Source organism: Paroedura picta, chromosome 1 (genome assembly GCF_049243985.1).
Source record: "Paroedura picta isolate Pp20150507F chromosome 1, Ppicta_v3.0, whole genome shotgun sequence".
Taxonomy (NCBI): Eukaryota; Metazoa; Chordata; class Lepidosauria; order Squamata; family Gekkonidae; genus Paroedura; species Paroedura picta.
Window position 1 is genome coordinate 167,125,612 of NC_135369.1, and position 26,912 is coordinate 167,152,523.

The window sequence follows — 26,912 nt, forward strand, 5'->3', positions numbered from 1 at the left end:
GCTTCTTGTCCCACCATGCCGATCTTGCTCTTTTCCACTGGTCCAGACAGACAAATGCTCTATCTCAATCTACCCCACAAGGCTGTTGTGTGGATGAAATGGAAGAGGTGCAGTGTTGGCCACTTTGGGACCCCCTTGGAGAGGAGGGCTGCTTGCCCTGCCGTGCCCCCTGTGAAAGGGTCGTTCGATCCCCAAAGGGGTCCCGACCCCCAAGTTGAGAACCACTGCTTTAGAAGATCTTCTCTAGAAAGCAAACAATAAATGTCAATCATTTTCCTATATGGGAAAATAGGAGGGAAAAGAACACATCTCCCTTTGCCCCCGCAGGTCCTTACACTGATGGTTCCTGGCCCACGGGAGGTGCACCTGGCCTCAACCAAGGCTTTTTCGGTCCTGGCCCCTGCCTGGTGGAATGAGCTCCCGGAAGAGCTGAGGGCCCTGCTGGAGCTTCTTCAGTTCCGCATGGCCTGGAAAATGGAGCTCTTCTCCCCATGGCTGGCGCTATGCATTTCTACAGCATATTATTGCTGACAGCAGTCCATAGGCTGTGTGCAGCCGGGACTTTGTGGAGGGTAGGAATTTGAGGTTGTTTTTACCTGCTGCCATTGATGGGATTTACATTTGTAACTGGGGATTGGTTTTATAGTTATTTCTACTGTGGGGTTTTAGCATGTTATCTGCTGCAAGCCAACATACTGAGAACGGTGTGTGGGGGGATCTAAAAATAAATACAATAACAAATACATACATACGGAGCCTGCAAGAATTCGTACCTCATCCAGCAAGGAGGTTTGAAACTTTCCACTAATCTTACTAAGCTTGTCAACTTTGTCTCAGAGCACTTCAGAAATTTTACTTTCCATTGGAAAGGTTTCTGAAATTGTTTCATATTTCTCTCCAAGCAGCACATAGAGATAATATAGAATAATATATAACATTGCCTTCTCACGAAATTGAGAAGAAATTGGTACAATCATATCTGAAGATATGTGCTTTCACAGGAACACTTAGATCTTAAATAAAGCATTGTTGGTCTTAAAGGAACCACTGGACTCAGATGTTGTTCTGCTGCTTCAGGACAACACGGCAACTCTCCCGAAATCTGTTCTCAAGAAATGGTATTCTTAAACTGTGTTGGTCTTATTGGTCCCTTTGCCTTCTTAACTTTAACTCCTCACATGCTTTGTTTCATGAGAAACCCACCCCCCTTCACTTTGCCTTTTACTTTAAGCAAATTTCATTGGAGACCTGAGGGATGTTGCTGTTCTTCATGGACTCATCTTGAGTCCTGGGACCATGTTCAGTGGAAGATTTAAATGCTTTATCTCTTAAATGCATAGTTCTCCTGCAAAGTTGCACAAGAGGAAAGATTAGAATCTGCGCTCAGTTCTGGTGATCCAGCTGTTGAAAACAATTATTCATGCTGCTGAAAACAAACCACATGCTCATCCCTAGATTATTGCATGGTATTTTATTCCAGTTGTTACCTAGGCGAAGGACAAACAGTTTTGCCTCTTCCTCCTTCCTTCCTTCTTCCTTCCTTCCTTCCTGTCTGTCCATCTAAACAAATTTAGAGTCCAGTGGCACCTTTAAGACCAACAAAGTTTTATTCAAGGTATATGAGCTTTTGTGTGCATGCACACTTCCTCAGATACAATATGATGAATTGGAAGTAATCAGTTCATACTGATCAGTATGAACTGGTTATATTTATCCCATGACGTGGCTGGATGCATGTGGAGGAGTGGGGAATCAAACCCGGTTCTGCAGATTAGAGGTCACTGTTCTTAACCATCATGACAAGCTGGCTCTAAACTGACTTTGAGGAAGACCATCCCTTTATCCCTTTCATTTTCATTGGTTATGTGTGTATTTAACTCAGTATTACATTTAATGCAAAGCAGATGAGTAGCAACATGCAATTACCTTTTTAGGCAGTTATATAATAAAACAAAATCTCATAAACAGATGTCAAAATGAGATAAGGAAAGTCAGGCTAATATAAAGAAGACCTTAATTTAAAATACAGAAATAAAGACTGTAAGCATTTGTTTTAGGGGAGAAAAGTATGTAACACATTTATTTCTCTAAAGATGCCAATGAAGGAATCTCCTTTAAAAAAAAATCATTCTTTGCTATCTTTGCATGGTCATATCACCCAATAAATGTTTACCTAATTTTAAAAATATATAAAACATTAACTCCCACCCATTTTGGAAGCATTCATTTGTTCGTTCATTCATTCGTTCATTTGTTCATTTATTCATTGCATTTGTATACCATCCTCCCCCAAGGCTCGGAGTGGTTCACATAGAATGTAGCAGGAATAATACATCAAACTTGGTGATTATAACAAATGAAGATAAAAATAATAATAATTATTATTATAACAATAAACAGAGGAAATAATATTTTAACAGGGTAAACAATCTAACAGGCCCATGGTTCATCATAGGTTCAAATGCTGTTTAGTTTCGGTCAACCTCAATCAAATGCCTGGTGGAGGAGCTCCTTGTAGGCCCTGCAGAACTGTTTTAGTTCTGTTAGGGCCCTGATCTACTCTGGGAGCTCATTCCACCAGGTAGGGGACAGGACAGAGAAGGTTGTGGTCCTAGTTGAGGTCAAGTGGACTTCCTTGGGGCCAGGGATCACTAACTGGTTGGAGATGGCACAGCGCAGAGCTCTTTGAGGGGCATAGGCAGAGAGGTTGTCCCTCAGGTACACTGGACCGAGACCACGTATGGCCTTGAAGGTACCGTATTTGCCGGCATATAAGACGACTGGGCGTATAAGATGACTGGGCTTATAAGAAGACCCCCCCAACATTTCCACTCAAAATATAGAGTTTGTTACATTACATTACAGTACTATGGGCACTATGGGCAGCTATGTCTATCCCAACTGAAGTGCACCCGTCGTATAGGACGACCCCACCACTTGGAGGCATGTTTTTCAGGGAAAAAATACGCCAGCAAATACTGTAATTACCGAAACCTTAACCCTGGTAGCCAGTGCAGTTGTTGGAGAACGGGCCAGATGTGGAACCTCTATGGTGTTGCTGTGAGGACCCTGGCCACTACATTCTGGACCAGTTGCAGTATCGGGATCAAAGTTAAGGGTAGTCCTGCATAGAGTGAATTGCAGAAGTCTAGCCTAGAGGTGGCCGTCACGTGGATCACTGTGGTTAGGTGTTTGGTGGCCAAGTAGGGTGCAAGTAGTTTGGCTTGGCGAATGTGGTAGCAGGCCAGCTGCCCTACTCTTGTGACCTGGGCCTCCATTGACGGAACTTCAGGGCCATCAAGAAACTCTAGGGTTTCACAAAACCCTGGATTAGAGTTTTCCACATTCTTTGCTTGTTTACTGAGAATGCAGCATCAGCTGCTGGGGAATTCCTGGGTTGCTGGGCAGAGAGCAGCCAATGGCAAACTGTCTCTGAATGTCTCTTGCCTTGAGGAGCCTGTGGGATTGTTGTGGATTGGCCGCAACTTGATGACACTTTCCACTGCCACATTATTTTTAATATATGCCACATATTGGTCGATTCAAACACCTTATGTTTGAAGTAGCTAACAATTTGTAATATAAATAAACCCTGACTGGGGTGGTGGGAGGAGTTGGGACTAATCACCTACCTGATTGGCCATCCATTCAACATACAACTAATCAGCCACCCCCTGGCCACATCCCCCTCCAACTTCTTCCGTGTGGAAGAAGTACCCATTCAAGAAACCCTTCCAGGGCCACCAACAAACCTGAGTTTCACGAAACCCTGCTTGAGAAAGACTGGTTTAAATAAACAAGATGGATTATTTTACCAGTGGTGTCTGCTGACTTCCTCTGAGAGAGAGTTGCCAACAGTTCTGAAGGAAAATGTCCTGTCCCTTCAATCGAGGCTCGAAAGGCTGCTATTTAGTATCTGATGTTTTCTTTCTATGCCATGAAAACCTCCAGTTGCCCATTTCCACACATTAAGCCTCCATTAAACTCACAGTTTCAGTCGGTAGCTATGTTGGTCTGCAGTAAAAGAGCTAGATACATTTTAGAGACCAATATGATTTCTAACAAGGGGAGCGTTGACTCTCAAAAGCTTATACCCTGGAGATCTTGTTGGACTCAAAGGTGCTAGTGTTAAAGGGACAGAGCACCTTTTTACTGGCCAGTCAACCATCTAATTTAGGATTGCCTCTCCCCCCAAAAAATGCCCAAGTTGATATCAAAGGCTGCTTAGCTCTGCATTGTAAGTTGAAAGTCCCATACAAAAAGGTGGTTAAGGAGATGTTAATTCATATGGATAACTAGAGTTATGTGACTTCACTCCCTCTGAGTGCGTTATACAACTAAATGTTAAGAGTAGCTTTAATATTAGAATGACAGGCTGGAAACCTCCTTGGACTTCCATGGGTGTAAAGGGAGGGTAATTTTTGCCTGTTCCCCTTAACACAGGAGACCTTCCAATCTCCCCCTAACCTATTCCTAAGGGGTTCTAGTGTGCATGGAGCTTCTTCAAAAGATTTCACTGCGTTGAGATATTCTGATTTTACATTTTTGCCCCCAGGGACAGCCCTCCAGCAGAGCTTTTGGCTAATGTTTTCCTTTCGGGTGAAAAGAAGATGAATCAAAACTGTTGACAGTCTTACCAGTATTTAAATCCCTTTCCCTTGTCTTCGGAATATCTCCGGGAGTGAGACTAACAACACTGCCACCTGGTGGTAGAATGGTCAAAATGTGGATGTATTTATGGGTGACTTCTGCTAAACACAGGTGAACTGGAAGCAAGCTCTCACTTCTAGTTTAAGAAGAAATTCTTTGACCGTTTCTCACCTGCCTGAACATCCAAATCCTTGGAAGCAACTCGCTGTAGAATGCGTTTCATGATCAACATTGCCATCGTGTGTTCTCTGAAGTTTTCCTTTGAACAGCAGGACACTAATGTGACCCCACAATGCTATTAGACTACCCTTAAGTTTCAAAAGTACTAGCCTTTGAGAATGCAGAGTGAGAAAGACATTTGAGAATAAGCTCAGGAAGACACTGGGCAAGTAGGGCTGGTTGCAGAATTCTCTGGGTTATGGGTTTTCTTCATGTTAACTTTGTGATTATGTACAATATATTCAGTAACCCCCCAAGCAGTTTTTGGTTTCCACTTTCCAGGCCCTTGTAGGGGGTAGGGGGCTCGCTTCTGTCTTGCATTTGGTGCTGGAACTAAGTGTACTCCCTCTCTCCTTCCCGCTCTCTGTCCCTCACACTTACATACACACAGGGTATGGTTTAGGTTGCCAGATCCCTTCCCCCCCCCCCCCGTGCACTGGAGGGGTAAAGGGCAGGGTTGCCAGATCCAGTTTGAGCTTTTGTAGATATAAGGGTGGAGCCTTGTAAGGACATGGACTTCAGTGGGGCATAATGCCAAGAATCCACCCCCTAAAGTATCCATTTTCTCCAGGAGAATACATATCTTTAGTCTGGAGATAGGGTGCGATTCTGGGGAATACCCAGTTTTCACCTGGAGGCCAGCATCCCAAGTGTGGTTCCATACTGGTGCCATTTCCTTTGTTCAATTCATTGATCTTTCAGTATCAGCTACCTCCAGAATTAAAACAGCGGATATTGCTGTTTTGAAATAATCTATTTCCAGGAATTAATTGTTCAGGATTTTCACATCTGCAAAAGGAAGGGTGTTCTTCTCACAATAATTAATAAAACATATTTATATTTCACCATTCCCATCGTTCAAAGTGGCTCACAAATTCAAACTGAAAAATACAAAATGGAATAATCCCCATATAACTCTCTTCCTCGTAAAATGCCTGCAGCCTACACGCCCTTAGAAGCTTAGCAAAAAGAGAGGCCTCGATTTAAGGAATTTCTTTAAGTACTTTCCAGACTATTAGAGCAATGGGAAGAAGTACTAAGTGGAATAATCTTTGAATATAAGCATAAGGGGAAATCATTTGGCAATGTTTTTTTTTTCACTATAATGTATTTCATTTAATGTCCAGCTACTTTGGCGAAAATCTCTGGGCAAACAAATGTTGGAAATGTGATAATGAAAGAGGAAACTTGTCACGTTTACAGGGGAATTGTGTTCTGGTTTGTAAAATTTGGACCTTAGTATATAAGGAAATTATAAACATATATTAATCTACCAAACCCCCGGGGGGGGGGATTGGAACTTCCTCACCCCCAGGTCCTGTTGCCTACCAGCAACTGGAGGAGCAATGGGGGATTTTTTTTAATGCAGTCTTGTGTGTTTGAGGGATGTACTAGGATTCAACTGAAACTCAAAACTGTAGAGTTTCAGATGACTCCTAGAGCAGAGGTAGTCAACCTGTGGTCCTCCAGATGTCCATGGACTACAACTCCCATGAGCCCCTGCCAGCAAATGCTGGCAAATGCTGGCAGGGGCTCATGGGAATTGTAGTCCATGGAGATCTGGAGGACCACAGGTTGACTATCCCTATCCTAGAGCACCCTGTGACACAGTGACATTACTTCTGGAGATGTAGCAGGAAGTGACACTGGAGCCTTGGAAGATCTCTGTTTTGTCCATCATTTTATCTTTCCCTACCCATGGGGGGCGTGTATGTGTGTGGATAGGGGAGCACTGGTAGAGACTCCTCTAGTGGTTGCAGTCAAATGACAGCACTGTGGTAAAGCATCCAAACTATTGACTTCGCGTGTCCCCTGATAAGCAAAACACTGACAGTCTTTTAAGTTTGAGGCAGAATGCCTGAGGTAGCTCTCCTTCTTACATGAGGTTTGTATTCCCTCATGGTAATGAAAGAGGTGTCACGTTATCAGGAAAAAACAGAATTTCTTTTTGATGCCCTGTGGAATAACCTGACGAAGAATTCCTCAAATGGGTGTTATTAATGGCGAACTTGATGTTAAATGCCCTCTCCTGTAATCTCATACATGCAACGTGGCTAATATATAAAGGTTATCTGCTTTGTAGCCCAAACCAATTTCTGAAAGAACAAAGGTCTGCAGCTTCAGATCAATACGGCTACCGACTTGAATCCAATTTCTGAAAGGATTGTTTCTGGTGATTTTTTTCTCTATCTAACAAGTTCGAGAGGATTGTCAAAAAATGCAATATTGTTTTTAAAAGTGTGAATCCCAGTACATCTTATATTGTGGGAAACAAAGTTCTCTTTTATCTGTAGGGTAATACAGAAAACTGGATTTATTTCTTGCTCTTCTTGCCAACCTACACAGATCTATCAAAAACATGATCATTGTTTAAGTGTTTCAGTTACATACTGACTGGGGATGGTTAAAATATGTATAGTAATTTTGGAAGAAAAACATCTTGACTGTCATAGCCCTGAGGAGCTCTGCAGTAAAATATTTTTAAGCACATGAATCAGTTTTAATGTTTGCTTTTAACAGCTATGTCTTTAATGGTTGTTTAAATATTTTTATGAGATGCTGGCGACAGAGAATGAAAATGCAGTATCAGACATTTTCTGATAGACCAGGTTTTTAAAACCAGGGTTTTGTGAAATCCTGGAGTTTCTTGATAGCCCTGGTAGGGTTTCCCAAATGGGTGGGAATTAATTATTTTTAGTATATTCTTAACATTTGTTAAACATTTATTGGGAGATATGACCATATATAGAGAGCCTCTTGTGGCACAGAGTGGTAAGGCAGCAGACATGCAGCCTGAAGCTCTGCCCATGAGGTTGGGAGTTCGATCCCAGCAGCCAGCTCAAGGTGGACTCAACCTTCCATCCTTCCAAGGATGGTAAATTGAGTACCCAGCTTGCTGGGGGGTAATCGGTAATGACTGGGGACGGGAATGGCAAACCACCCCGTATTGAGTCTGCCAAGAAAACACTAGAGGGCCTCATCCTAAAGGTCAGATATGACCCGGTGCTTGCACAGGGGACCTTTACCTTTTTATGACCACATAAGCTCAGGTGGAGCCCCCCCCCCTGTCAAATGGCCAATGGGAGCGAGTGGGAAGGGAAGGGGCCCTGTGTGGGAGTGTGCTTCCCAACCATATTCTGCATGATTGTGTCACTTCTGAGGTTCCTCAAAGCCTGAAGAATGGTCTCAATGGGGAAAAAAAGTGGAGAAAAGCTGTGATAGACATATGGATGCTAATAGAAATCACATCAGAGCTGCCATAGTTTATAGTAACTCAAAATTTGCTGTTGCCATCGGTTGCTGACCTTGATGGAAGTAGTTTTCTGGATTTGATGGAAGGAGTTTTCAGTGACTACAATGAACTGGATCCAAATGTGTTTCTGGAGGCAGAAGAATTTTTACCTATGGAATGGGATTTTCTTGCTTCCCCCTCTAGCCACTGCTAGCCCCAAACACACACACACACACCTCATACTCCTGTTTGTAGAGACCGTTATTTGGTGCAGCATGGAGTAGAGCACCATCTTTCATTGATACATGGAAAAATTTCTCTTGGCAGGTCTATTTGGACCTTTGAAAGCTGGTAAAAAAGGAGCTCTTTTTTTAGAATTGTAGATTTGAATAAATAAATAATGCTTTTCTGTTTTGTGTTCATCTTATTGACCGTTTACGCACTGGGAACTTCACTGCCCCAGCTCCTGTGCAGAAGCACAAATCAGGGGCGGATGAGGTATACCAGGCCAAATGCTCCCCCATGTGGGTGCAGGAAGAGGTGGGGCAACCTGCCAGGACTAAAACTCCAGCCTGCTGCCCAGCATGGAACCTCCAGTGCATAAACAGTCATTGTGATGTTTTTAGATTTGTACATTTCTCTAACATTGTAATTTAAACTTTATTACTTGCTGGTTGTTGACCATACAATAAATTTTGACTAACGAATGTGTTGTACCTAAGCCATTCAGTCATATTTAATACTGAGGTAATTCCTAGATTGGATTGTAGGACTGTTCCATGAGGTGAAACCCTGTGTATATTTTAAAAATCAATCAGTAATAAAATGAAGACAAAATTCAGATTGTTCTGAATTTCTAATACGCCTCCTTTTGAAAAGAGCTTGGTGTAGTGGTTAAGAGCGGCATCTTCTAATCTGGTGAGCAATCTAGTGATTCTCAACTTCTCCACATTCAGCATGGTGACCTTGGACTCGTCACAGTCCTGGTAGTGCTGTTCTCGTAGAGCAGTCCTGTCAGCACCCTCTCAACCCCACCTACCTCATGGTGTCTGTTGCAGGAAGAGGAAGGGAAGGTGATTGTAAACTGCTTTGGGATTCCATTGGGTAATGAAAAGTGGGATATAAAAACCCAGCTCTTCTTCTTAAGAATCTGATATACTCTATAATTATTTCTAAGAGTTGAAATCTCGAAGACCTGATTAATTGTAGCGATGTCTTGTTGACTGTCAGTGCTCTGGGTACTGATAGCCCAGGATTAATAAAATGCCAGTTTTTTCACATCTACATCATTACTTTTAATTCAGGCTTGTTAGAGTAATGCATCACTATTAACAAGTTTTGCAAATTAAGCCAACAAGCTGTGCAGAGGATTGCCGCCATAAGAGTTTCAAGGCAATCAGTCACTACACGGACAGGCGAGAGGGGATGTCATTCAACACACTGGGACCATCAGAAAAACAATCATTTGGTTACCAAAGATTAACCACCTATAAAATTATTAGTTGCCTTCCCATTGAAAGAATGCTTGAGTCAGCTGGAATAGTGGTCAAGGCACTGAAAGAAGATCCATCCAGTTGGAGATGGGCTTGGTTGCTGCCATCTATGTTGCAGTGCTGGCTAGATGGTATAGTCGTGCCAGCTGTATGGGATATGTACTCTGATTTTTAATTGTATTGTGTATTTTTTAACTGATATGTTTTATTGTGAGCCGCCTCGAGCCGGCTGGTCCGGGAGGGGCAGTATACAAGCTGAATGAATGAATGAATGAATGAATGAATGAATGAATGAATGAATGAATGAATGAATGAATGAATGAATGAATGAAAAAGGAAGCAAGGAAGCAAGGAGCAGCACAAAATCAAAATCTTCATGTTATATATACACATGTGGTGATTCTCCAAATCTCCACTACTCCTTCCCTGGCAAGAGGGTTATTTAAAAAAAAAGGTGGTTCAGACAAAAAGGTAGTTTAAAATAACAAAAACCCTCTGTGGTTTGCATGCATCTCTTAGAAAAGGTTCACCTGACTGAGAGAATCCATCTTTCCTCTCAACCAATTTTAAACACAGGTAATTCCTGTGATTGGATCCTTTGATTCTCTTGAATCAGGTGAAAAGTCTGGTCATGTAGGTACTTTAAATATCACCTGGCGTGAGTTCAGTTGTTCATGCCTCCCACATAACAAGGCAACGCATCATAGTTTCTTTGCCGATTGGATGGATGTGTTTCTTAGCGTCTCTCTGAGGGATGCTCAGGAGCAGGAGGAAACACTGAGAGGAAACACAGAGCCGGATATGGCTGCCTTGGGGAGCTGAAGAAGTGAGCAACATCGCCAGTCACAAAGGAGCTCCCTGCTTATATCTTTTCCAATAACACCGTTAGAGGATTCTGGACCCATGCCACTGAGATCATGCTGCCTCGCAATGGATTAGAATAGTGATATTCATCTGTTTAGATGCCTTTCAGACATACTTGACTGCAGCCAAATAGCATCTCTGTTTGACTAGCAGAAGACCTGGGTTGTGGCTTTGTTTTTTTTGTTTGTTTGTTTTGTTTTGTTTTGGGGGGGGGGGAATCCGAAAAAAAACACACACACAAAAGAGACTTTATTTTAAGAACTCTCTGATCAGATAACTGAGCTGCAAGCTTAAATCTGTAGACTCAATAGATTAAGAAATGGTTTCAGTTGCTTATGTGGTAGGAGACCATTCTCATTGGTAAGAGAAAATATCAGTCGCCAGAGGCAAAAGTTAAGACAACGCTTGTTTGGTTTGGTGTAATATTCTAATAGGAACAACGATGGCCTGTACATTTATTGATTGATTTGATTTATTTACCACCACTCCCAGACTAGCTAGCTCTTGGCGGTTTACAATTATAACAATCATAAAATACAATAAATACCGTAGAAACGTATAAGTAAACTAGAGGTGGCAGCAACAGTTTACCCTCCAAAGAACTATACCCACCCCAAAAAACCCTCCTACCAGAACCCTTGCCTAAAGGAAGATGGCCGAAGATAATGAGATGTATAAGGTATCCGAGGGAGGGAGGCTTATTGGACCCAGTGGCTGCTGACCTAGCAGTGCAGTGAGTTGCATACTTCTAAATCCATTTGCAGCCCTTCAATCTGGTGCCTTCCGTGATCACTTAACTTTGCCTAGGAGTTGGTCAGGCTCTACTTCTTGTATTGATATCTTATTCCAACAATCCAATCTTCGAGAGAGAAAGAACAGTTCTTCTTCACAAATTCTTCTTCACAAAGCTTATATTTAATGGAGCAGATCTTATCCCTATCTTGATGAGCAAAGTTTGAAGCCATCCTCTAGCCCAGGGGTAGTCAAACTGCAGCCGGGGCTTATGGGAATTGTAGCCCATCGACATCTGGAGGGCCGCAGTTTGACTACCCCTGCCCTAGCCCAATGAATGAGAAGTTCGGGACTCATAGAACAGAATCATAGGATCATAGAGTTGGAAGGGGCCATACAGACCATCTGGTCCAACCCCCTGCTCAATGCAGGATCAGCCCTAAGCATCCTAAAGCAGCTAATATTCATTATCAACAGGCATCAATAACTTCTCCGGGGAAGACTGATCTAAAATGGAAAAAAAATATTTTCCTTTTCAGCTAAAAAAAACCCCTATGACGTTTTTTATAATTATAGGACTGTTTTCAAGCAAAGGTGGATAAGCCTCCTGGGAATTTCCTGCTTGACTAATTAGGATCCATTGCCTACTGTTGAATGCTATATCCCCTGTGTATTTCATATCTATCTAATCAGCTTCACAGGTGGAACACTTCCCACAATGTTAGCAGGAAAGTGCTGAATTTACATTTGTCGTGCAGGGGTTAAAGACTACAGAAACCATGCGGAAAAATACTAAGCAGTACTAGCTTGAGTTGAGAAGAACCGCTTAGTTAGTCCACTGATGCCATTTACCAGGTAGGGAAAGTCCTACCTCCACCACCCCCATTGCCTGGCCATACCCCAGTAAGCTGTGTGTGTGTGTGGGGGTGGGGGATGTGGGGCCAGAAGACTGTCTCTTGAAGACATGACATAATTTCTAGTCACATACCCTTAATGTTACTCTTTACCGTTCACTCAAAACTCTGTTCTTGCCATAGAGGAGGGATTCTCAGGATGGGCAGTATGGCTCTCTGGGAGGGGTGTATGTGGAAGGATCCAGGGGGCAGTGAGGAATTTGGGAGCAGAGGGGAGGCAGCAGTCTAAATCCTCCTGCTGGAACAGCATTTTCCTTGCAAGAGACGTTCCACGGTGTCTTGCCATTGCCTGCCTCTGGGTGGTAGTGACCCTGGGCTTCCTTGGTGGTCTCCCATCCCAGTGCTGACCAAGGCCAACCCTGCTTAACTTCCTGACGAAAATGATAGTCTCAGAAGGGGGTCTGGGAGGTGGTCCTGCTGAGCTCCTTCCCCTCCTCAGACTCTGCCTTTCCCAGGCTCCACTCCAGATCTCCAAGAATTTCTTAACCCAGAAGTCTCCATGGAGAAGCCTTTATCTAAAATAATCAAACAAGGAAAATCATTATCTGCTAAGTGTGAAGAACTTACGAAACCTTCAATGGGTACTTAAAGCCATCCAAAGCAGCCACAGATCCTGCACCTGGAAGAGTTGGGCAAAAGGGTGGATTAGGATGAGCATTGTTTTCTCACCCCCAGAGCACCATCTTATGAGAACTACACCTGACAAAATGTCCTTCCTCTTCTACACATTCTTACGACTGATTCCCATATAGCCTGTAGACCCAGGCAGAAAAGTGTCAGTACTCTCATTCATTCCCAAAAGCCATTACATAGGGGGGAGGGGGCTCCATCTTTTTGTTGTAACACAATATTTTTTAAGTCATAGAAATGGACTTAGGTGGAAACTCTCCCCAAGAGGACAAATTGAAATCCAAAGTGTCCCCAGTGCTCAGTGAAATTCTGTTAAACCTACATCAAGATTGTTTCCTCGGGGCAAAAGGAACTGTATTACTTTTTTTCTCCGCAGTCTCTTGGATGGCTACTGGGAAAGGAAAGACTATTGCATTTTGGATGCTCAACATGAAACCAATACCTACTGGGACAATAAAGGACGCACTTGCTTTGGATAGATTGCAATCTCTGACGGATGGAAATAAGTACCTGCTCCGTCCTAATGAATTCTCCGTCACTTACTGTTTTCCCACTGTTGGTGTTTAGGACATGCTTTTTAAATGGGAATAGCCATTGCAGCAATTCACTGCAGGCATAAATCCCCTAAGCCAGGGGTAGTCAAACTGCGGCCCTCCAGATGTCCATGGACTACAATTCCCAGGAGCCCCCTGCCAGCGAATGCTGGCAGGGGCTCCTGGGAATTGTAGTCCATGGACATCTGGAGGGCCGCAGTTTGACTACCCCTGCCCTAAGCAAAGGAAAAAAGAGAGTCATTTTTTCTTTTTTCCCCCCTTTTTTGCTAAATGTGTAATAGAATACAGTGGTGTCCCTGCACACCTTCGTTCATTAATTAAAAATATAATTTCTTTATCGTTAACTTTTTTGATTTTGGGCAAACTAAAACGTATTTCATCATTCATTATGAACTTGATCCTGAAAACTTTCCCACTCCTTCATTCCCAGTGTTAACAGTTTTTGTCCAAACGGTTCCAGTATCTCCAGCATAGCCTTTTAGGGTGCTCAAAGGAGACCCCACACGCCTTCATTTTCATCATCAGGAAAGCTGGTCTTACCATGGGGCTTATTCTCGGAGTTCATTGTTTACAATTAGGGATGCTAGTCCTCAGGATTCCTCCCTCCTGCTCACAGTTCACATAAGCAAAGACTGCACGAAAAAAAAAAGCACTCAGGCATTCAAGAGAAGAAATAAGAATGCTTCCCATCCAAGATGGGCCTTCTAGAACTGGCTGGTTTTAGGGTCCCCCCCCACCCCCCCTTTACAAAGAGCAGGAGGCAGTCAATAGGAACAGCAGGAGTAGACGAAACCTTCATTAGCCAGCAATTACTGCTCACAAGAATGCTGATGGGATTTTTAAAAATACATGAACAACAGTGAGATGTTCCGCGCCTAGTGTAAGCTCACCACTAGCAAATGTTTTTGCTGAATTTGTGCGTTGTTCATACAAAATCTGGAGGCTGAAACCTAAATTTTATTTGTGTGGAGTGTCTCTTTTCTCCTCCACCCCTTTACTGAAATCTTTTTGCAACACCCCTCTGTTGAAACACCAGCCATGATTTCATACCGGCTTAATAACAAAAGCAAATTAAAAAATTGAAACGGAAAGTACACTGACCAGGTAAGTATGCTGAAAACAAAACTTATTTTATTGGAGGGGGGGGGGCGATTCTGGTCTAGGAATGCCACCTTTCACTACCTGTCAGGATTCCTTTATCTGTTCCATATTGCTGTAGTGGTTAGGAATGCAGACTTCTAATCTGGCGAGCCGGGTTCGATTCTGCACTCCCCCACATGCAGCCAGTGGGGTGACATTGGGCTCAACACGGCACTGATAAAGCTGTTCTTACCGAGCAGTGATATCGGGGTTTTCTCAACCTCACCCACCTCACAAGGTGTCCATTGTGGGGAGAGGAAAGGGAAGGCGACTGTAAGCTGCTTTGAGACTCCTTTTGGGTAGAGAAAAGCGGCATATAAGAACCAGCTCTTCTTCTTCTTCCTCCTCCATCTATTCCACATAACATATTTCTGGTGAGGCCTAGGAGGAGGAGCTCGTCTCATGGCTTAAGTAACACTCAGTGTTTAACACCCACTCAGGGCAGCTGTCCCGCCCCTGAGTGCTTCCTCCTCCAACCGGCTTGCCTGTCTGTCAAGTGGCCTGCCAATAGCCTTCCATCCCCCACCCCTGACCACCCCCTCCCACTGCCCTCCGAGGCTCAGGGATCTGCCGCATGAGAACTACCTATGCTGGTGAGTTCCCTAACAGCTGCCTGCAGCCTTCCCAGGTCCTGGGGGGTGGGAAAGGCCACCCACAGAGTTCTTCCCACCCACTCCCAATCTAGCGCCCGTTGTATTCCTGAATACAACGGGTTTGGCCCCTAGTCTGTAATACTTGCTTGACTAGCAAAACTTCAGTAGGAAATTTTTGCTAGGATTGACAGTCCAGTGGTAGGAGACAGCCTGGTCTGATGAATTTCAGCCTGCATGTGATCCAAGAGCCCTGTCAGGAGAAGAGTAGAAACCTTAACCAGATCTGGTGAGGCTTGGGCTAAATCTTTAGCAAAATGGCTGACTTTAGCCAGTCTGTCAGTTTATCCTACTTCACAGGGGCCATGTGTTGAGAAAATGGAGGAGAAGGAAACCATATAAGCTTCCCGGAGCTCCTTAAATATTTGTCTTCCGCTTTGCTCTCCAATGGAACCTGAGATGGCTCACAAAAGTGTAGAATAACATATGCCATTGATAGAGAGAAGCTAAAATAGCCATAAAAACTTGTTTATTTATTTATGTTTGTATTTATTTTCTGTCCTCTCTACAAAGACTGAGGGTGGATTACTGCAGAAATAAAATGACAGATATAAAAATTCCAAGACAAAATATAAATTTAAATAAGTTAAATAAGGTTTTAAAACATTAAACATTCTGGCCCATTCCGCACAAGGACCAATGTTGCCAATTGCTTTCACAAAGCGGAAACGCTATTTTAAATAGTGGAATCTCGGCGTTCCACATACCTTCATTTGTAGTGGAATCCAGTAGCGTTTCATTCATTCCCCACAGGTTTCCTGTCTCGCAGGAATCGCTAGAAAGGAAGCGATTTTTTCTGTGTTTGTTTCCGCCCCTGGCCGTCAATCAAACGAATGGCCAATGGGCGGTTGTTATCATGCTCCCGAAAAGCCCCTTTCCCTTTAAGCAGAGAAAAAAAACACACGTTTCAACGAATATGCCTTGATTCCTCGCAACGTAGTAGAAACCCATCTAGCTGGCATGTGAGCTGGCGAGTCTTGTTACCACGGTCCCCCGAGTGAAAAAAAAATCCCCCCCCGCACGGGCGCGATTTTTGCCCAAAATTAAAGGGGGCTGTGTTGTGCTTGGGGACTTAGGGGAGCTTTAAAGCACTTCTGTGGGCAAAAAATGGGCAAATGAGAACAAGATGCAATTTAATAAAGATAAGTGTAAAGTTCTGCATCTGGGTCAGAAAAATGAAAAGCATGCCTACTGGATGGGGGATACGCTTCTAGGTAGCACTGTGTGTGAACGAGACCTTGGGGTACTTGTGGATTGTAAACTAAACATGAGCAGGCAGTGTGATGCAGCGGTAAAAAAGGCAAATGCCATTTTGGGCTGTATCAACAGAGGCATCACATCAAAATCACAAGATGTCATAGTCCCATTGTATACGGCACTGGTCAGACCACACCTGGAGTACTGTGTGCAGTTCTGGAGGCCTCACTTCAAGAAGGACATCGATAAAATTGAAAGGGTACAGAGGAGAGCGACGAAGATGATCTGGGGCCAAGGGACCAAGCCCTATGAAGATAGGTTGAGGGACTTGGGAATGTTCAGCCTGGAGAAAAGGAGGTTGAGAGGGGACATGATAGCCCTCTTTAAGTATTTGAAAGGTTGTCACTTGGAGGAGGGCAGGATGCTGTTTCTGCTGGCTGCAGAGGAAAGGACACGCAGTAATGGGTTTAAACTTCAAGTACAACGATATAGGCTAGATATCAGGAAAAAGTTTTTCTCAGTCAGAGTCGTTCAGCAGTGGAATAGGCTGCCTAAGGAGGTGGTGAGCTCCCCCTCACTGGCAGTCTTCAAGCAAAGGTTGGATACGCACTTTTCTTGGATGCTTTAGGATGCTTAGGGCTAATCCTGCGTTGAGCAGGGGGTTGGACTAGATGGCCTGTATGGCCCCTTCCAACTCTATGATTCTATGATTCTATGTGGAGGGACTGTAGCCGGAGAAGCCTCGCTGGGTGAATCAAGCCTCGCTGGTTCGTTGCTTTCCCTGCTCGCTCCGAAGTAAAAAAAATGGCAATCGCTTTGCCGGAAGTTTGGAGGAGAAAGCCAGGGGGAGGGACTTTGTTGCAACCGCAACATTGAGAACGCACATGTCTTTTTCGCAAGTGTTGCAGGTTGTTGGCAGGAGTGTAGCGATTTTCTGAGGGAGAACCCACTTTTCCTGAGTCCCCGGAAATCGCTACAATGAAGCGATTTTAGCGCTAGTGTTGCAGGAGTGTTGCAGATTGTGTGCGACATCATGCGGAATGTCAAATTTGTAGCGTTTACCATTTGTAAGACTTCTGCTACGTGTGGAATGGACCTCTCTATTGTCCAGAGAGCCAGTTTGGTGTAGTGGTTAGGAGTGCGGACTTCTAATCTGGCATGCCGGGTTCGATTCTGCGCTCCCCCACATGCAACCAGCTGGGTGACCTTGGGCTCGCCACGGCACTGATAAAACTGTTCTGACTGAGTAGTGATATCAGGGCTCTCTCAGCCTCACCCACCTCACAGGGTGTCTGTTGTGGGGAGAGGAAAGGGAAGGCGACTGTAAGCCGCTTTGAGCCTCCTTCGGGTAGGGAAAAGCGGCATAGAAGAACCAACTCTTCTTCTTCTTCTTCTACAATTTTGGTGAATTCAGATATGGAAGCCAGCAGCTCTTGAAGTTATCGCAGGCCTCAAGCATAGGCCCAGGTCTTACAGACCCTGCGGAAATGTTTAAGGTCCTGCAGGTACCTGATCTCACTTAGCAGAATCTTCTACCAGGTTGGGCCCAGTGCCGAGAAGGTCCTGGCACTGACTGAGGCCAGTTTGATCTCCTTGGAGCCACGGATCCTGACTAAATTTTGCTCACTAGATCTTAAAGCAACAATCTGGGATTTGGTTGTCATGCAGACCCAGTGTTGGTTACCTGAGAGGGCAAGTTTACCAGTCAGTGTAGAAGAATTGTGGTTGGCTGGCAAGCTGAATGACAGTGCATTGATCTGCCTCTCACATTTTTACCCTGTGGGGGATGCTTGAAGAGGCAGCCTACAAGAGGTTCCCCTATTTCATCTTCACAACAAGCTCACGAGAGGCCTTAATCTCTGTACTTCATCACACTGACTGAACGGGTCATCTTTGTCTGGAAAAGCCGGGATTAAAATGAGCTCTGCATAGAGAGAGTGTGCAAACAGTACAGAAGTGGCTCTCGTCTTAGCTAAGTCTGCAGATAGGCATCGTTACTCGCCTTCCCTCCCCAAAGGGGGTCCAAAGCCTCTGACAAATATACCCAAACATTTAAATGAACAAAGGAAACCATTTCAGAGTGAATCAGACCGTCGGCCCACCAAAAATGTACTGGTAGCAGCTACCTGATCCCCTCCCCTTAACTGGATACACTAGGGATTGAACTTGCAACCCTCAGCCTCCCAAGCAGATGCTATATCACTGAGCCTGAGCTCATCCCATAACAGAGCTGAAATAAACAAGTGGGGGCAATACAAAATACAGACAAACATGTCCATGACCCATTATGCTAGAACCAGTGTGGTTAAGAGCTGTGTTCTCTGGAGAACCAGGTTTGATTCACCGCTGCTCCTCCACATGCTCCTTGGACAAGTCACAGTTCTCTGAGAGCTGCCTTTGCAGAACAGTTCATTTAGAGCTCTCTCGGCCCCACCTACCTCACAGGGTGTCTGTTGTGGGGAGAGGAAGAAAAGGTGATTGTAAGCTTCTTGGAGACACCTTTGAGCAGTGGAAAGCAGGTTATAAAAACCAACTCCTCTTCTTGTCTCCACAACAGGCGCCCTGTGAGGGAGGTGAGGCTGAGAGCTCTGAGAGAACTCTGCTGACTGGGCCAAGGTCATCCAGCTGGTTGCATGTGGAGGAGTGGGGAATCAAACCCGGTTCCCCAAATTAGAATCCGCCGCACTTTAACTACACCAAGAGGGAAACAGAATTCAGCGCAAGCCATCAGCACGAGAAAGATACCTTCCCAGAATCCCTGTCACATATCTTGTTACTCCTGTTCAAGTGACCATAGTCCAGGAGTAACAGATAGCCCAGCTGTGTCTGACGGTTTTGGGAGACTCAGTAGCCTTCTGGGGAATTTTAAATATGGATATTCAGTGCAGTTGATGGGTTTGAGGCAAATCACCCCTATTCAGCCCTCTTGGTTGACGTAATCCAGGGGTAGTCAAACTGCGGCCCTCCAGATGTCCATGGACTACAATTCCCAGGAGCCCCTGCCAGCATTCGCTGGCAGCGAATGCTGGCAGGGGCTCCTGGGAATTGTAGTCCATGGACATCTGGAGGGCCGCAGTTTGACTACCCCTGACGTAATCGCTTCAGCAGTAATCTCCAACAGGGCTGCCGGATCACAGGGCCTACCTGTGACACCACTGTGACTGCCAAAGGTTTCCCATTGTTCAGATCTAATTAGCAAAGGTTCCGACTCAAAACCGGTTCATTCCCCTGCTAGCTCATAGCTAATTCTCCTTCACTGTGAACCAAGCTATTATCCCTGCCAGTTAGAACTTTATTTAAAGTGGCAATTATACCTGGGATTAGTTTTGAGCAGAGGCAAGCCTCAACAGCCAGGCCGGTGTCTTTCTCTGGCACAGCACCTTTTGTTAGCAGCTTTTTGTAAAAAGAAAGTTCTAGCATCATCATATGCACACAGGCGATAGTATTCCTGTGCTATGACCCTTCGAAAATGAAATGTGGGAAGCAATCCTAAACAAGTCTACCGGGAAGTAAATCCCATTTGTTTATTCTTAGGATTGCAGCCATTCTAACTAAAGCAGCTATGAAGATGAAAACAAATTGTTTCAGGATTTGTGAAAATGTGTGTTTTTCTCCCCCTCCCATTGCCTAATTAAAGAAGGTTTCTGCGCTCTTTAAAGGTTACTGCAGAACTGTGGGGAGCACGGATTCATGCCACGGCAATTGTGTAACACCAAAAGGCACAGAAACATACAACTGGGCCCACCCACTGGGTTGAGGGTCTTTAAATGTTGCACGGGAGTTGTGAGGCAATCCCTGGGCAAAGTGCCTCTCTCAGTAACGATTCAAGGGTTCAAGAGGAGATTTAGCCGGTTCTGTTATACGAGTTCCCATCAATTAATGGATAAAATTGGCACCCATTTATATATGGGGGAAAGCAGTGGCTGGGAACAAAACATTCCTACAAGTGGTTTGTATAAGCCCCTGTGGGGTTTCTGGCTTCCTTTCGTCAGATGGCAGGCCTCCAAACTGTATCACAAACCGCTCTTGAATCTTTCTTGGGTTTCAAAAATAGTTTGCCACGAGCAAACTGCCAAGAGGCTGCACCAGCTGCTCCTATCTTTGGGGAAAATTTCCACCGTTTTTTGCTGTGAGGTGGCTGTTTAATTAAAGACACACGGAGGAAATGCCACCGAAAAAGAGGACCTGCAGCCTCCTACATACAGGGCATGTATATGGAAAGAAAATATGATTTGACCTTTGAACATTGGAGGACAAACTAAGCAAGTTACTGAGAGATTTGCAATAGGGTCTCCTCATCATTTGTAAAGGGGTAGTAGCTGTGCGAAGCCCCAATTAGGGTCAGGGTTGTGGTGCCACTGGGGAGGAGGGATCCAACCCTTACCTTCACAGGTGGTTTTGCTGATGGCTGCCCCCCCCCCAGCGAAATTTAATAGCAAAAAACTTGTGACTTTGTGCTGGGGGGGAATCAGTTGGCAAAAACACATTGTGAGGAAGACTTAACTCCCCTCTTTCTCTACACACCACATGCTTGCTTGACTGCTGTTTTCTTTCACATATACTGAAAACATCAATTTATTGCTCTCGCAATATCGTACCTGCTTTGTTGCTGAGAGGACTCCAATTTGCGTGGCTTCAGGTGTTCCACTGCTTTTGAACAGTACAGTATGGTTATATTTTTTAAAATTGCTCTTCAGAGGTACAAAATTTTAAGCTTTACTCCCAGGATATCAGACTGGCAAATTTAAATGAGCCGTTATTCGCCATATAGTACGATCCTAAACAAACGTATGTCCTTTTAAATCTATTGAAGCAAATGTTATTAGGGTAATTCTGCTTATGATGGTAACGATAGTTAGTGTCTTAAATTTACATAGCAGAACCATTAAGGCCAGCATATTGCCCTTTCTGCAGACATCCAGTCTTTTTAAAGAAGGAAAAAATCATTTCCCACCAGTAGAAATGTGTGACGATCATGTATTTTATAGTTGCATCACAGACAGGAATATGATCATTTTAGCAAATACTTAAAATGATTTCTTTTGCTAATTGATGCCTATGAAAGATAGCCCTGGTCCAATCAAGATTCTTTGGGTCTCATGCAACAATGGCAGCGCAGCCCAGCACCACAGCACCTGGTGAGATGGGAGCCTCGCGGGAACAGCGTCGAAGACGCCACAGCCCTGCTTGGAGGCCCCTGGGGAAGCCGGGAGCCAGGCGGGAAGGAGGGCGAATGCGGATGCCTTCCCCTGGGGCCTCCCAAGAGGCCCTCCGCGTCGCACACGAGGCAGCCCTCCTGGGAGGCCCCCAGGGAAGCCGGGAGCCAGGCGGGGCCGGGGGGTGGCCGGGGATGACTTCCCCTTGGCCCTTCAAGCAGCGAGACCCCCGGGGACGCCGTAGAGTGGGGGGAGGGTGCCTGCCCGTGCCCGGGGGGGGGGTCCTTCAAGGCCTGTCCTTAGGGACTAATAATTCACTGGAGTGTATTCTGTTATAGGGCTGGCATTTGCCCATGCCAGGTCCTGTTTCCTGCTTAGGGTTGCCAGCTCTGGGGAAATAACTGGAGACTTTGGGGGTCAAGCTGGAAGTGGATTTGGGATGGAGAGGAACCTCAGTGGAGTATAATGTTAAGGAGTCCACCCTCCAAAGCAGTGATCTTCTTCAGGGGAACTGGCCTCCATTGCCTGGAGATGAGCTATAATTCCAGGGGATCCCCAGGTCCCGTCTGGAGACTGGCATCCCTAATTCCTGCTGCCGTGTAAAGCAGTGATAAGAGAATTTTAAAAACACAGGCTGTTGGGCCTATGGCCTGAAGTCACACCTATGTAGGAATCACCAGAAACTATAATTTTACCACAGAGGCTGATTCTGTGAAGGCTTAATGGGGTGGCAGGTGACAGTAGATGAGCGATAGGGTTGTGATTGCAGGGGGTTGGACTAGATGACCCATGAGGTCCCTTCCAACTCTGTGATTCTATGAGTTCCCGGAAGTTTCTAAAGAGGCTTCTGAAGACATCACCCCAACAGACCCGTCCCCCCAGCCTCCTGTCGGTTTCTGGGCTGTGCCTGACAAGGCTACTCTGTTGGCAGCAAACACAGAGTAAAAAAGAAACGTGAAGGAGGATTTTCATTATTCTTGCTAGCTGTGCTCACTGGCACAATATTGCAGAATAAGAAGGGAGAAAAATCATTTCAAAGTTATTCTTTGATTCTAAAGGGTAACAAAAGAATTTCTTGCTTGAATGTTTATCGCGTTTTCAGCGATGCGAACAAAAACCAAGACATTTGCAGTAAAAGGTCGTTTCCCCTGCTGGGTCTACTTGCATCAGTAGGCAGGAGAATGTGAGCCACTGTGCTGTCCGTGGCACCAGATGGCCTTCCACCCCTGCCAACTTATTAATTCTACCACATATGTGCAGGTTTGAAAAGTGGCTGTCATTTGCACATGACAGCCCTTTAAAAAAAAGAAAAGAAAAGAAAAGAAAAGCACAGCTGCCTGCTACTTACCACTGAAGTGGTCTTGACCCTGATTAATGACAAAGGGAGGGTTGACAACCTCCAGGCAACACCTGCAGATCTCCTGCTGTGTTTTGAGACAAACAAGATCAGTTCCCCTGGAGAAAATGGCTGCTTTGGCGGATGGACACCACAGCGTTACACTCCACGGAGGTCCCTCCCCACCCCAAATCCCGCCCTCTTGGCTCCACCCCCAAAGTCTCCAGATATTTCCCAACCCAGAACTGGCAACCTTAAATAAAGGTCATCTAGATTTTTCAGCTTCAACCTGCCTGATGCATGCTTTAAGGCAGGGGTAGTCAAACTGCGGCCCTCCAGATGTCCATGGACTACAATTCCCATGAGCCCCTGCCAGCGAACGCTGGCAGGGGCTCATGGGAATTGTAGTCCATGGACATCTGGAGGGCCGCAGTTTGACTACCCCTGCTTTAAGGTAATGAAAAGCTGTACATGGGGGGAAAACAGGGAATTACGGAGGGGCAGCCTGCATCAAAGCAAGACATAGGATTCTGACATTTCTTCCTCACAGGATCTTTTTGTGACTTTCTGTTTACTATGCAGTTGTTAAAAGCGCACAGGCTCCGTCCGGTAGACATCAACAACACTGCCTAACGGCTTCCTCATGGCCAAACTAGATGGGATGCCGTTTTAGAGGCGAATTTAGCCGTTAAAAAATATCCACGAGAGCCCAGTCGCAATTGGTCCTGCTGCACTATAGCGAGAGGTGATCTCCTGTCCCTCGAGCATCCCAGAATAAGAGCCACCTACCTTCAGGGGCGTCTGCCTGTGTGAACCTGTGTGAGTCACCCCCAGCATGCCCCCTGACGAAAAGAAGGCAAGACCAGAGCTGAGCTGCAGGGGGATGCAAGGCCAGCTTCCTTTGACAGGAACATGCTTTTGAAACTGAGGGCCAGGGATGATTCGATTTGAAGCGGGAGGTGTGACCAAAATACTCTCAACCTATGCTGCCTGCTTTGGAACTGGCTAGGCCAGAACAGGGGAACCTGCAAAAACAAAACCTGACAGAAGAACATGTCGTCCTTTTAATACAAGCTTCTGGTATGAAAATGAGCAGCTGAAGCCCAACGGACAGGACATTATCTTCTGATTCTTTCCCCAAAGTTCGCTGTGGTGCAGTCCTTTGTATCAGATCTCTTCCCCTTCGTTCCCACTTCATGCCCTTGCGCATGCAGAATCAGTTCGTTCACATCAGCTCTTCAATACAGAGCTTGTTAATCCCATATAAACCTAAAAACTGTTGAACTTCTGCTAAAACTGTAATGTCAGAGCAGCAGAGAAAATATTAGGCCTGATGTCCCCAAATTTCTGCCCATCCCCGCATTAAAAGTGAATACCAAGCTCCATCATATATTCAAGAATTGCTGGGGTAATCAAGGCAGATGTGACATTTTACATTAACTTCTCCCCTGACTTAATTAGATTAGCACTAATTACAGCTGTCATTTTGAAAAAATCGTTGAGCACATCAGAAAGGTAAAGAGATGACATTAGCAGGAAATATATTGGGAAAACTCACCTTATGTAATTCAGGATTGCAGGGACATTTTTTGAGGCAACATTCATTACTAAAGCTTACTAAAGTACTAATTTTAACCAAAATCACAAATATTTTCATTTTTTCCCCTTTACTTTTCACCTCAGGATAGCCGAAAGACAAGTAAACAGCAGAAGAGAACTACATACAGTATTTGCTGGCGTATAAGACTACTTCCCCCCCCTGAAAAACATGCCTCCAAGTGGGGGGGTCGTCTTATACGCCGGGTGCACTTCAGTTGGGATAGACATAGCTGCTGATAGTGGCCCATAGTACTGTATTTTGAGTGGATATGTTGGGGGGTCGTATTATACGCCCAGTCGTCTTATACGCCAGCAAATACGGTATCTGTTTCTCAAGTGTATCTGTAGATAACTAAATCTACATATTGGGGCCATGCTTGTACGTAACAGATTTGCCTGCAAACTTGGATGACCCTCCCTCAGGTTTGCAGAAAAATCTGAAATCTACCCAAAAAAATACACTGGGGGAGGAATGTTCCCCAAAGTAAAAAGGGTATTCTCTGTGCAAGTGCAGAAAATGCTGTTTACTGCCTTAGTTCTGCATGGTGAGACATTTTGGGGGCTGCGGCAATCCCAGAGGGGGTGGTAAACCAGCCTGGGGGCCCCACTTGGCTTGTGGGTGACAACAAAGCAGCACAGGAACAGCTCCAGGTCCAGGGGCAGCAGTGCAGGAGTCTGGGGGACATGCTGGACCCAGAGGTAGCTGCAGGAGAGGCCAGAGGTCACACCTGGCCTACAAGTGGTAACGAAGCAGTCTGTGGTGCATGCTGGTTTGGCAGTGGCAGCCAGGCACCCAAGAGCCACCCTGGGCCTGGGGGCTGTGGCCACACAGCCTGGGGGCTGTGTTGGGCCTGGTAGCAGCCAGGCAGTTTGTGAATTGTGCTGGACCTGCCACTGGCAGTAGTGCAGCTCCTGAGTCATGCTGGGCCCGGCCAGAAAAGGGTGAAGGGAATCCCACCCTCTGCAAATATCGCAAGCCCACACTTGTTAAATATCACAGCCACATCTTGGATAACCTCCCAGAAAAATGCAGTTTGCTTAGGAGGAGTCAGCTGCTATCAGCCGCTAAATGTTAATAGTCTCTTATTGGATGGGTTTCTCTATGTGACTTTCCACAGACCTCGACTAATAGGATTCCAAACACAACAACAAACTCCAGTTTCAGAAATGTAGTCTTCGTTTTAGACTTCCAGAAACTGTCATAGCTTAGACAGCCAGCATGGTGTGGTGGTTAAGAGCAGCAGCTTCTAATCTGGACAGCTGGGCTTGATTTCACGCTCCTCCACACGCAGCCAGCTGGGTGACCTTGGGCTGGACACAGCCCTGATAGTGCTATTCTCACCGAGCCGTCCTGTCAGAGTTCTCTCAGCCTCCCCTCCCTCACAGGGTGTCTGTTGTGGGGAGAGGAAAGGGAAGGCGAATGTAAGCTGCTTTGAGATTCCTTTGGGCAGTGGAAAGCGGGATATAAAAGCCAACTCCTCCTCCACATCCTAATTTTGGACACGGGAAAAAACCTGCCATCGTTTCTCCTCTCAGAGAATTTTGCGACGTACCTAGAGCTTGTCAAGAGAATTATTCACGTATATTTGTTTCCTCGCCCTAAAAACTACTCTTTTAAGAAGCTCTTCCCTTTTACTTTCTAACTGTTCGACGGAAACACAACAGAAACACTGTAAATTCGAGTATTATGTTATAGATACCTATTAAATATCTGGCTTGTTCCTGATTGTCAAAGTGTAACATAATGGACAAATGAGGCTGGACAGGCAGAAAGCATAGTAAGAATTAAATTTAGCTTTCTGTTTCCCCCCATTGGGTAGCCAGGATGTAGGCATCCATGCGATCCAATGCCAAAGAAGGTCAAATGAGTATACTTTGTCTTCATTTCCTAAATGGATGATTTCATGGTTATTCAAATTTATAGCTAGGGCCAGAAACAGAAAGGAAAGGTGAAGGCCAAACAGGTCTTTTTATTTCCTGGCATAAGCTGACAACAGCTGGAAAAAAGCTAATTCTGCTTGATTTATAGTATTATAAATTCTGCAGGCACTTTACAGAATTCGGGCCAAGACGGAATTGTCAAAAGCAGCCCAAGGCCACAGTCTTCATATTGGAGGGGTTCGTTGAAACCAACAGGGTTTTGCTGCAGTCAAATGAACCACAGATAGCCGTTTTCCAAAGCCAAATGTTCTGGTAACCATTGTATGAGCCGTTGCATGCTTGGCTATGAAATGTGGAAGATTTGCACTTTGACTTAAGTGTTCCATTGGTGTTTTGTTTTCCAGTTTTTCCCCTATGGGGACGCTTCAAAGTTTGCCCAGCATGCCTTCAGAACCTTTGATAAGAACGGTGACGGGACCATTGACTTCAGAGAGTTCATCTGTGCCCTGTCAATCACCTCAAGAGGCAGTTTTGAACAGAAGCTGAACTGGGCTTTCAACATGTATGACCTAGATGGAGATGGGAAAATCACCAGAGTGGAGATGCTGGAAATCATAGAGGTGAGGATTTACCTGAGTTTATTATTGTTCTTGTCCTGGTTATTA

The 26,912-nt window shown here is 45.1% G+C and overlaps 1 protein-coding gene across 1 annotated transcript in view; it reads left to right on the plus strand.

The window, feature by feature from the left end:
• The window catches only part of VSNL1 (visinin like 1), a 117,595-nt gene that overhangs the window by 86,651 nt on the left and 4,032 nt on the right, over window positions 1-26,912 (plus strand). The window contains exon 3 of the mRNA XM_077311112.1: window positions 26,652-26,867. Coding sequence (XP_077167227.1) covers window positions 26,652-26,867 — 216 coding nt within the window. The remainder of the gene's footprint in view (window positions 1-26,651; window positions 26,868-26,912) is intronic.